This window comes from Salvelinus namaycush, chromosome 20 (assembly GCF_016432855.1).
Source record: "Salvelinus namaycush isolate Seneca chromosome 20, SaNama_1.0, whole genome shotgun sequence".
NCBI classification, from domain to species: Eukaryota; Metazoa; Chordata; class Actinopteri; order Salmoniformes; family Salmonidae; genus Salvelinus; species Salvelinus namaycush.
In genome coordinates, this window is record NC_052326.1 from 3734663 (window position 1) to 3747436 (window position 12774).

The 12774-nt window shown below is 43.3% G+C and overlaps 1 protein-coding gene across 1 annotated transcript in view; it reads left to right on the forward strand.

Annotated features, from left to right (window-relative positions):
* The first annotated feature begins 1719 nt into the window (after positions 1-1719).
* The window catches only part of LOC120064970 (ubiquinol-cytochrome-c reductase complex assembly factor 1), a 35413-nt gene continuing 24358 nt past the window's right edge, over positions 1720-12774 (forward strand). The window contains exons 1-5 of the mRNA XM_039015586.1: positions 1720-1935; positions 2891-2998; positions 5477-5587; positions 7940-8012; positions 8478-8535. Coding sequence (XP_038871514.1) covers positions 1861-1935; positions 2891-2998; positions 5477-5587; positions 7940-8012; positions 8478-8535 — 425 coding nt within the window. The 5' untranslated portion in view covers positions 1720-1860. The remainder of the gene's footprint in view (positions 1936-2890; positions 2999-5476; positions 5588-7939; positions 8013-8477; positions 8536-12774) is intronic.

Sequence of the window (12774 nt, forward strand, 5' to 3'; positions counted from 1 at the left end):
AATAAAAAAGCAGAAGCGCATCTTGAATGGCACAATTCAGAACCTTTTATCAGAAGTTTAGGAGGGAATATTCAGAGATTGAAATGTCTACTATGAATTCTGCAAAACGCAGTCTTTTTTGTTTTGTCAAGCCAGCAGTCCAGGATAGGGACACATGCTTTCGCAAATCCCACGCCAACCTCCAGATCATAGAGGACAAACTAAAATACCACAAACCTTATTGAGTCTTTGTGCTGTGAGAAAAACCAGAAGAGAGAGAGAGAGAAGAAGGAAACATGGTGAAGTTCACTGTACAGTAAAATAAAATGTGTGTGTGTGGCACACTGCATATTCTACTGGAGGACTTCTCAAAAGGATTGAACGAGAAGTTGGGTCAACACGTGTACACCATTTGACACAAATACTCCAAACTGAGAGAATTAAAAGAAAATCTGCAGAAAGAGATCATTGTGCAAATTGCTTTGCAGAGAACTACCTGTGTAAATTCACCAGAGAAATCCTGGCAGTTCACTTGGTGATTCTCATAAGCAGGTGACCCTCCACACCTGTGTTGGATATACCACAAAGGATACAGTTTCACTTTGCTCACTGAGCTCTTCTATGCAGACGACCCCTCTACTACAGTATCTGTGCCCATCTCTCAAAAACACTGGCCTACTTCCTTGAGCTCTGCCCATCGGTTACTTTTGGAATCTTACTTTGTCTTATGTTAATTACATGTTTACAAATGGTTGTTCAAAATGTTTGCAATTGTAACGCTCGTCTTCCTCCTCTTCTGAGGAGGAGTAGTAGGAAGGATCGGAGGACCAATGCGCAGCGTGGTAAGTTTCCATACTTTAATAAAGCAAATAGAAACATTGAACAAAACCAACAAAGTCCCGTATGGTAACAATACAGGAACAATCACCCACAAAGACAAAACAGGCTACCTAAATATGGCTCCCAATCAGAGACAACAACTAACACCTGCCTCTGATTGAGAACCATATCAGGCCAAACACATAGAAACAGACAAACTAGACATACAACATAGAATGCCCACTCATATCACACCCTGACCAAACAAAACATAGAAACATACAACGCAAACTATGGTCAGGGCGTGACAGCAATAAAATATTTTTTTCATATTTTTTAACATAGATGTCATTTCCACCACACCTGGTCATTTCCACCACACTGATATTTTTGAGGTAAATTAGTATATAATTTACATTTAGATAAGGACATTATATGGTTGTTATTATGATCTCACAAAAAAGTTGGGTGGAAATATCTTATTTTTCATGATAAATGTTTTCAGTCGTCATGAAGGCAAGTTTATACATTCAGGCGTCGTGTTGAGTTGTTAATATTAGGAAAACCTTAAAAATCACTTAAAATAATATTCAATACACGTTCATGTACACATGTATAAGAAATGTGTTATAAATGAATTGTACGATGATGTTTAATGCCTTGACAGAAATGACATTTGTCTATGGGTGTCTGAGAAAAATTTACAAAAATATATACATACCTGAATCGTACGATCGCAGCTATTATCAGATATTGCTTCTAGACAAATCAAAGACAATTATAATACTTGTAAAATTGTGTTTCAATACATTTTATTTATGAAAGCCTGCAACGCCAAAGTGCCCGAAGTTGCAGTTACCCATGTAGGCCGTGAAGGGCCTCACACGCCAGTACATTAGGTGGCAGTGTATGCACCTAAAAGTTGGATGCGATCCACCAACCAAATCCCAAAGAAGAAGGAGGGCCAGTGTTACAAAACGTGAAGATTTAATTGAAAAACAATCTGTTTCCAGCTTCTTGGTTTCAATACGTAGGTTAAATATTGTAACTTTTGGCGGAGTCATGTATCGGCGACCATTGCAGGCCGCTGTGAGGAACATAATAAATACGTCGGCATCCAGAGTCACCTTCGGCAAGGTAATGTAAGGCTTGCTCACATGAAGGCTATAGCTAGCTAGCTTAGCTAACTGTCAAGTCGCAACATTTTCTGTATTGGTTGCCAAATAAAATAACTCCAGTGCCAACCAAATTGCGCTCACTTGTCGGATTGGAACATGAATAATAGATTGTAGGCTTACTCTATTGAATGTTCCAAAAACATAAGAAAAACTAGAGCTAACGTTAGCCAATGTCAGCTAGCATTACCTCCAACCCAAGTGAACTTGGGTGTCATTAACTTATTTCAATATTCTTCCTAAATTGTACTCTTATCTCCTTGCCTTTCTGTGTAAAACTTCTAGAGATGTACTTGATTACACAATATGCCGTGGTAGGCTGCTTCATCTTTTTTTGCTGCAGTTGAGAACAGTCCGCAGTAAGTTAACTAACTCGTATACACTTCACAAAACCCAGAGGCCAAGTCAGGTTTCTAAGATCACAACGACAGCAATACAAAATGTTATTGGTATACAGGTAGCTTAGCTCTTTCGAGACAACCAGAAGTAGTCTATAGTAGTGAATATTCTCTCTCTCTGTTCTAACTTACCACAAATTCACATCGTAGCCTATCTGCATGAATCCGTCCTGTCAGTTTACTGTTAGCTAGCAGTCACAGCAGTAGTAGTTAACGTTAAATGTTAGATACAAGTAGACCTAACTGTCACCAGCGCATGCAGCAGCCTCCCCTGAAGCCCCCCTAAAATGGGTCTAGCGACGTCCCTGCAGGTAGCTATGATAGTTCAGCAAAACTTAAAAGCTTTATGAGAACTTTTAGCCTACCATGGACACATGCACATATTTTTTTCGTTGTAAAATGTATATAATTGCATGGTACATCCACTCCCAAATATGTTGGTAAGTAGGCCTAACTGCATCTCAGTACCTTTTTTATTGGATTTTACCTAATGCCATGTTTATTCTGTCATTCTTTTAGGCATTAGAGCAAGAGGCCTGTCTTGGAAGAGCTTTAATTGCTTGCCGGTTGTTCGCCTCAACCTCTCCATCCCAGACACAATGCCGGACTCTTCACAGCACTTCACAGGTATGTGCTAACCACCATGACTCGCATCAAGGTTGGAACTACAGCAAATGTGCCTTCACTGATTGTATTTTCAGTCTAGCCAAAGCCTAAGTTAGCCCAATATTGAACTAAAGGAGCCTAATGGAGCCTAATGTTCTGTTTAAAAGAAGAATTGGCTCTGGGAGGCAAAACGGCCAAATACTCCATAAAAACGTGAATCGATTCTCAATTGCGTTACTGTTCTAGAAACATAAATCCCTCTACTTGCGTATCACAATCAATTATTTCGCAAAATACACACTACCTGTATACTGTTTTAACCAGGGATTGGAACTGGTTCAGGGAACCAAACTAATAAATACATTTTTGAAAGAACAGAAACAGAACTAAGAACAAAAATGATCCACACTATACTAAAACGGATGTTATTTTAAAAGCATCAGTTCCGGTTAATGTTATTTTACGTTCCAGGCATTTTTGTTCTAGTCCCACAAAAAAACGCAATAATGTTCCAGGCAAAGCCCTCTCTGCCACTCAGAAACTTATTCTAGTGTCTGGCTGCAAGCTGAGATCTTTGCCAGTGTGTGTACGTGTTTAGTCTACCTGCCCCTCCTCCCTCCGAAGCATAGGCTACTGTACTGACATTACAAGTGTGATTCAGAAGATAGATTTTTTTTTTATTAGCTAGAGAAGAATGGATTAACTTTTTCAATGCTTAACTCAGCAAAACATTAAATGTCCCCTTTTCAGGACCCTGTCTTTCAAAGATAATTCGTAGAAATCCATAAACACTGTTTCCCATGCTTGTTCAATGAACCATAAACAATTAATGAACATGCACCTGTGGAACGGTCATTAAAACACTAACAGCTTGCAGACGGTAGGCAGTAAGGTCACAGTTTTGAAAACTTAGGACACTAAAGAGGCTTTTCTACTGACTCTGAAAAACACCAAAAGAAAGATGCCCAGGGTCCCTGCTCATCTGCGTGAACGTGCCTTAGACATGCTGCAAGAAGGGATGAAGACTGCAGATGTGGCCAGGGAAATAAATTGCAATGTCCTTATTGTGAGACGCCTAAGACAGCGCTACAGGGAGACAGGATGGACAGCTGATCATCCTCACAGTGGCAGACCACGTGTAACATCTGCACAGGATCGGTACATCCGAACATCACACCTGCAAGACAGGTACAGGATGGCAACAACTGCCCGAGTTACACCAGGAATGCACAATCCCTCCATCAGTGCTCAGACTGTCCGCAATAGGCTGAGAGAGGCTGGACTGAGGGCTTGTAGGCCTGTTGTAAGGCAGGTCCTCACCAGACATCACTGGCAACAATGTCGCCTATGGGCACTAACCCACTGTCGCTGGACCAGACAGGACTGGCAAAAAGTGCTCTTCACTGACGAGTCGTGGTTTTGTCTCTCACCAGGGGTGATGGTTGGATTTGCGTTTATTGTCGACGGAATGAGCGTTACACCAAGGCCTGTACTCTGGAGTGGGATCGATTTGGAGGTGGAGGGTTTGTCATGGTCTGGGGAGGTGTGTCACAGCATCATCGGACTGAGCTTGTTGTCTTTGCCTGCAATCTCAACGCTGTGCGTTACAGGGAAGACATCCTCCCTCATGTGGTACCCTTCCTGCAGGCTCATCCTGACATGACTCTCCAGCATGACAATGCCACCAGCCATACTACTCGTCTGTGCGTGATTTCCTGAAAGACAGGAATGTCAGTGTTCTGCCATGGCCAGCGACGAGCCCGGATCTCAATCCCATTGAGCACGTCTGGGACCTGTTGGATTGGAGGGTGAGGACTAGGGTCATTTCCCCCCCCCCCCAGAAATGTCTGGGAACTTGCAGGTGGAAGAGTGGGGTAACATCTCACAGTAAGAACTGGCAAATCTGGTGCAGTCCATGAGGAGATGCGCTACAGTACTTAGTATCTGGTGTGGCCACCAGCTGCATTGACTGTTACTTTTGATTTTAACCATCCCCCTTTTGTTCAGGGACACATTATTCAATTTCTGTTAGTCACATGTCTGTGGAACTTGTTCAGTTTGTTTCAGTTGTTGAATCTTATGTTCATACAAATATTTACATATGTTAAGTTTGCTGAAAATAAACGCAGTTGACAGTGAGGACTTTCTTTTTTTGCTGAGTTTATTAGCAAGTTGGAAAAAGTAGCCTATCACTGGTTAGCTGTTAATGCTTAGCCTACATGCTAAAATAAGCCATTATTGTTGCATGTTTGACATTTTAAATGCGTTTTCTGAGATATTTAATCAGATGCATTTTGAATTTACAGGTTGCGGGTCCCTTACTGTATCACATCAAGACGGGCAGGTGCCGGATCAGTTCTTTTGAAATTGCGGACAGTTGTGGTTTTGATGTGCGCTGATCCGCACATCCCTAGTCAGTGTCTGTAGTAGGCTTACTGGGCTACCTTTCAAGCTGATATCATGCGTCAAGGCTCTTCCCTCTTGTCCCTCCATTCCCAGCTCTTTAATGTGAAAGAAACCCCACAGATGGCCATGGAAGAGGAGGTGGGGGCCTTCACCAAGCTCATCGAGGCCATGGGCTTCACAGGACCTCTCAAATACAACAAATGGGTAAGTGCCTCTAGCGTTCACCAAACCACTCAAATGTCCATCCACTGCAGTTCTTCATACAGCGTTACTTTAGGTCTCTCACAAGTAACCTCTCTGATTTATCAGCTCACACTTTAATCTATATGTAGGATGTCATGTTCAATAATGCATCGAGGTTCACTTGTGAAGGATAGCATTTCAACCAACATGTACACACGAGATGCATCCAAAAGTATGTGTCGCCGAAATGGGAGTTGTTGCAACTCGCTCGTTGTTTTAGACCTATCGTTAATTTGGTTCTGATTTTTTTAAACGGTGATGTGTAACAAATGCCTGTCACATTGAACGCACACATTCCCATCTCTAAAGACAGGACTGGCACTTAAATGTCCATCCTGGTTACAGGGGGATATGAGGCTTATGAATCCCAACAGGGGAGCATTAACCCTGTGGTGAACCAGGAATCTTCCCTGTGGACTAGCCCAAGTACCTCCTATGGGTTAGGGGTGACAATGCATTCTAAAACCACCCTCTCTTGGGTTGGGCCCAGACCTGGGTTCAAATAGCCTACCATTTGAAATCATTATAAATACGTTAGCTGTGCTTGATTGAGCTTCCCTGTTGCTATGGAACCGATAGAAACCGGCGAGCCTCGCCCATCTGGGGCTAAAGCAAACACTCAAAGTATGTGAAAGGTTTAAAAAAAAAAAAAAAAAAAAGCTAGGTCTGGTTCCTAATGTTGGTAACTCTGGGCTGGGCCCTAGACTTTAAATGGGTCCTTGAGATGTTTTTCTGGCCATGTTACAAGGACAGAAAAACTATAAGGTATAGCCTTAGCAATATGGTAATAGCCCCACCTTGCCCTCTGAAGTTTTGTCATATTACACTTATCCTATCCACTCAGATTTCTACAAGTGTGTAGGGAGTATCGGAGGATGGTGTTTTAAAGTGGTAATCAACAGTTGAAACCAGAAGAAAGCGCCCTCCCCTCCCCTGTTCGGGGTGAAGCGCTGAGGGATGGGGCTGGAGAAATGTAAATTCATAGAACTATGGATACAGACTGACCTGCCATGATATGAACATTTTATATTTTTAACCAGGGGCTGGAACCCAAGTTTATTTTTCAATCGTTTGGTTCTGAACAGAAACACTTTTTTTTTTGTGTTCCACTGTTCCGACCAGCAAAATAAAGTTCTGAACCCTAGGAGGAGCTTCATCTATGGAGGAACTTTGACTGTCCTTTGAGCTAGCTAGCTAATAAGCTTATTTGTTCAGAGCGGCACCAGAATTAAAAACACATCTTACCTTTTTTGTAGTTAATAAATCCAACGTGAAATGTGATAACTAGGCCTATAGTATCGTTGACTAGCGTTGAAAAAGTTAAACCATTCCTCTCTAGCTAATAAAAAATCTCTCTCCCTATCTTCTGAATCAAGTTTGTAACGTCAGTATAGTGGCTTGGGAGGGGCAGGTAGCCTAAATACGCACACACGCTGGCAAAGATTTCCAGCTTGCAGGCCGACACTGAAATAAGTTTCTGATTGACAGAGTTATGCCTTTGCGTAGACACATTGTTGCGATTTTTTTTTGTGGGTCTAGAAAAAAAAAAGAAGAAAAAAATGCCTGGAACGTAAAAGAACGTCATTAACCGGTACTCATGCTTTTAAAATAACGCTTCTGTTCCAGAACAGTATGGCTCTTCGGTTCCAACCCCCGGTTTTAACAATGTTTTGAGGCTATCTAGTGTTTATTTACATTGACTTTGTTTACAAACATTGGAGAGGCATTTATAACTTATATTCTTCAAGAATCAATGGGTATATAGTATTCATTTATAAGTCCGAAAATGGATGTAGCAACTGCAGATTGCCCCTTTTTTAAATCAGAGCTGTCATTTACCTCTTGTCTGCACTAATGCTCAATTTGCACATGGCCTTTGTCACAACTGCTACAGGGTCTTAGAACATCACAAGGTAGCTTCATTTAGATCAGCTTGAAAAGCCTTCCTCTGAACCGTGTCTTACGGTTTAAATTGGTTTGGTGTCAAAAGCCTTAGGGAATGCAAAGGCATACCAACTCCAAACCATAGCCACTGCTGTGCTGTGAGTGGGTAGCAGCAGAGTTCCTAAATGAACGTTGACTCCCATGCCAGCGCCAAGCTTACCCAGAATGCCCGGACGGAGAGAGATTTACCCATGATTCACAATCCGCTCTTCTTATGCCACCACCCACCCTGGGCCAAAGCCCTCTGCTTTTGTTATGTGTGAACTTTGGTTTATATTTTGGAGAAGTTAAAAGGAAAGTGTTAAGGTGTGGGATACTCTTTAGGTCTTTGTTGTCTTATCAACTTATTGCTACGGTCTGTTTTTGCAGAAAATCAAGATTGCTGCCTTGCGCATGTACACATGCTGTGTGGAGAGAATCAACTATGATGAATTTTTTGAAAGTAAGTATTTACCTGTATATATTCAGATTCCTTCTATGTAGTTAATTCTTTCTATAGAGTGCATCACCTGAGGTAGCCTATTATTCCAGCCAGATGCCAACAGGTCTTTGTTGATAATTAATTGAACATAAGCAATTGATTTCATAAGTCATTGACAGGTTAGTAATCTATGACTGAGATGTAGTTGTGCCAGTCTTTGAGTACATTTCCATATCTTTGAGAACAATGGCCGTGTGGACCTTACCAGTCCCATGGATGGAGGGAAGGGCTGCTTGGGCTTATCGACCCAGAGTAACTTCACATCAACAAGACTGCCCAAGTGCCGTAAAGGGACCCTTTCATTGGCATCCTGAAAGATTAATGTGACACTTTTCAGGCTGGTTAGGCTGTTTTCTTTAGCGGGTGGGGGGGATGGAATGTAAGCCGGTCTTGGCTGACACGCCCCTCTGATCTCTCCGTCCACAGAATGCTCCCTCCCCGACACGCTCAACTCCTGGTTCCTGGTGGCACAGCTCCATGTCTGGCAAGTACCTCTGTTACACCCCCTCTACGGGCCCTCCTCAGGCCAGGTTTACTTAGCTTTTACCACCCTCTGTTAAATTTGAAACCCTTTTGGGAACAACAAGTTCCCATGACGAAGCCTTTATTTTATACTTCGACCTCAATTCTGTCTTTCAGTTTGGCTGTTCTTTTGTCTCCCATCTGCTATTCCTTGGAAGTCAAATCTAGACTTTCAATTGGTGTTAAGATTTTGTATTTTCTGATAAAAGGATTTGACATAGGAGACATTCTAGGCATGAGCGCCAATGACGTCTAAATCAAATAAAATTGTATTTGTCACATACACGTATTTAGCAGATGTAATTGCAAGTGTAGCGAAATGCTTGTGTTCCTAGCTCCAACAGTGGAGGAGTATCTAACAATTCACAACAATACACACTTCTAAAAGTAAAATAATGGAATTAAGAACCATATAAATATTAGGACGAGCAATGTCGCAGTGGCTTTTCATAAAATACATATGAAATGAGTAAAGCAGTATGTAAACATTATTAATGTGACTAGTGTTCCATTATTTAAGTGGCCAGTGATTCCATGTATATAGGGCAGCAGCCTAAGGTGCAGGGTGGCTTGTCCCCAGTCCACCTGGCCTTGCTGCTGTTCCAGTTTCAACTGTTCTGCCTGCGGCTATGGAACCCTGACCTGTCCACCGGACATGCTACCTGTCCCAGACCTGCTGTTTTCAACTCTAGAGACCGCAGGAGCGGTAGAGATACTCTTAATAATCGGCTATGAAAAGCCAACTGACATTTACTCCTGATTATTATTTGACCATGCTGGTCATTTATGAACATTTGAACATCTTGGCCATGTTCTGTTATAATCTCCACCCGGCACAGCCAGAAGAGGACTGGCCACCCCTCATAGCCTGGTTCCTCTCTAGGTTTCTTCCTAGGTTTTGGCCTTTCTAGGGAGTTTTTCCTAGCCACCGTGCTTCTACACCTGCATTGCTTGCTGTTTGGGGTTTTAGGCTGGGTTTCTGTACAGCACTTCGAGATATTAGCTGATGTACGAAGGGCTATATAAAATAAACTTGATTTGGTAGCCGGCTAGCGATGACTATTTTAACAGTATGATGGCCTTGAGATGGAAGCTGTTTTTAAGTCTTTCGGTCTCAGCTTTGATGCACCTGTACTGACCTCGCCTTCTGGATGGTAGCGGAGTGAATAGGCCGTGGCTCAGGTGGTTGATCTTTTTGGCCTTCCTGTGACATCGGGTGCTGTAGATGTCCTGCAGGGCAGGCAGTGTGCCCCCGGTGATGCGTTGTGCAGACCGCACCACCTCTGGAGAGCCCTGCGGTTGCGGGGGTGCTCTCAATTGTGCATCTGTAAAAGTTTCTGAGGGTTTTAGGTGCCAAGCCAAATTTCTTTAGCCTTCTGATGTTGAAGAGCCGCTGTTGCGCTTCACCACATTGTCAGTGTGGACGATTTCAGATTGTCAGTGATGTGTACACTGAAGAACTTGAAGCTTTCCACCTAATCCACTGCGATCCCGTCGACGTGGATAGCGGCGTTCTCCCATAGGGGCATGCTCCCTCTGCTGTTTCCTGAAGTCCACGATCAGCGCCTTCGTTTTGTTGACGTTGAGGGAGAGGTTATTTTCCTGTTACCACTCCGCCAGGGCCCTGACCAAGCTCCCTGTCTGTATAGAGTGCAGTGGTAAGGGCTTAATTGTTTAGGTATGTTTCTATTTGGATAAGAATTGTTTAGAGGTAAATCTTGCCATGGTTTTCCAAGAGAAATCTAACTGGGTGTCATCCATATACTCTTATTTTAGAATAACCTAACCTCACCACCCTTTTTGCATCTGTACTCTCAAGCCCCAGGTAGTTCAGGTTACATGCCTTGAGTTAACACATGCCTTGGTATTTGATCCAGACCTGGGAAAGAAAGGTATGCATGCATGAGCTCATCAGAGTTGGGTGATAAATTGCGCTGCCATGAACCTCTTCATCAAACATGCCCACCACTCCTCTGACTTCCTGTCAAAGCTACTTTCCTGCCACTAATTCTGTTGACTTTGGCATGCGGGATGACATAAGCTCCAAAAGCCAGGCCTGGACTCAATCAAAACTGCTGTGCGCATGAGGCTAAACAATCTTCACGCTATGAAAATGGTGTCATGTCGTGGGAATAATGCACACGAATGCGGATTCATACTCACACAGGTTTAGGTTATTTGCATTTGGATCCAAGAACCAGTGAGTGAAAATGTAGAACAACCACCGATTCAGTTCTATTGACTTAATCAGATACCCGTTTCAGAAATTGCACAGTACTAGTCAGAATAAAGCCCATTAAGAAAAGGGTTGTGTGATCCCAACACAGCAGAATCAACATGAACCACTTACAAGTAGCATTGTTACAGTAACTTGATACAAGCATGTGTGACTTGAACATAAATAAATCATGCATTGATGTCAGAGGATTTCCTAGGTATGGTCATGTACAATACATGACCAAAAGTATGTGGACACCTGCTCATTCAAAAATCATGGGCATTAATATGGAGATTGTTCCTCCTCTGCTGCTATAACAGCCCCCACTCTTCTTGGAAGGCTTTCCACTAGGTGTTGGAACATTGCTGCGGGGACTTGTTTCCATTCAGCCACAAGCATTAGTGAGGTTGGGCGATTAGGCCTGGCTCGCAGTCTGCGTTCCATTTCATCCAAAAGATGTTTGAATGAGGTCAGGGCTCTGTGCAGGCCAGTCAAGTTCTTCCATGCTGATCTCGACAAACCATTTCTGTATGGACCTCGCTTTGTGCAGGAAAGGGCCTTCCCCAAACTGTTGCCACAAAGTTGGAACCACAGAATCGTCTAGAATGTTATTATATGCTCTAGTGTTAAGATTTCCCTTCACTGGAACGAAGGGGCCTAGCCCGAACCATGAAAAACAGCCCCAGACCATTATTCCTCCTCCACCAAACGTTACAGTTGACACTATGCGTTGGGGGCCTGTAGCTTTCTCCTGGCATCCGCCAACTCCTTTGTCCGTCCGACTGCCAGGTCGGGAAGTTTGATTCATCACTCCAGAGAACACGTTCCAGTGTCCAATGGTGGCGAACTTTACACCACCAGCCAACGCTTGGCATTGCGTATTGTGATCTTAGGCTTGTCAGCCATGGAAACCCATCTCATGAAGCTCCCGACTAATAGTTCTAATGCTGACTTTGCTTCTAGATGCAGTTTGGAGCTTGGTAGTGAGTGTTGCAACTGAGGACAGACGATTTTTATGTGCTACGCACTTCGGCACTTGGCTGTCCCATTCTGTGAGCTTGTGTGGCGTACCACTTCACGGCTGAGTAGAACGGGGCGTCTCTAGCAGGGGAGAAATTAATAGGGGAGAGATTTGAGGAAGTGAGGTGGCATCCTATGATGGTGCCACGTTGAAAATCACTGAGCTCTTCTGTAAGGCCATTCTACTGCCAATGTTTGTCTATGGAGATTGCATGGATGTGTGCTCGATTTTTATACCCCTGTCAGCGACGGGTGTGGCTGGAATATCCAAATCCACTAATTTGAAGGGGGGTCCACATACTTTTGTGTATTTACGGTGCACTCAAAGTATTCAGACCCCTTGACTTTTTCCACATTTTGTTACGTTACAGCCTTATTCTAAAATGGATGAAATAGTTTTTTCCCCCTCATCAATCTACACAATACCCCATAGTGAAAAAGCAAGAACAGGTTTTTAGACATTTTTGCAAATGTATAAAACATGTAACTGAAATATCTCATACGTGTGTATTCAGACCCTTTACTCAGTACTTTGTTGAAGCACCTTTGGCAGCGATTACAGCCTTGGTTATGACACTACAAGCTTGGTACTCCTTTATTTGGGAACTTTCTCCCGTTCTTCTCTGCAGATCCACGCAAGCTCTGTCAGGTTGGATGGGGAACGTTGCTGCACAGCTATTTTCAGGTCTCTCCAGAGACGTTCGATCGGGTTCAAGTCCGGGCTCTGGCTGGGCCACTCAAGGACATTCAAAGACTTGTCCCGAAGCCACTCCTGCGTTGTCTTGGCTGTGTGCTTAGGGTTGTTGTCCTGTTGGAAGGTGAACCTTCACCCCAGTCTGAGGTCCTGAGAGCTCTGGAGCAGGTTTTCATCAAGGATCTCTCTCTACTTTGCTCCGTTCATGTTTCCCTCAATCTTGACTTGTCTCCCGGTCCCTGCTGCTGAAAAACATCCCCACAGCATGT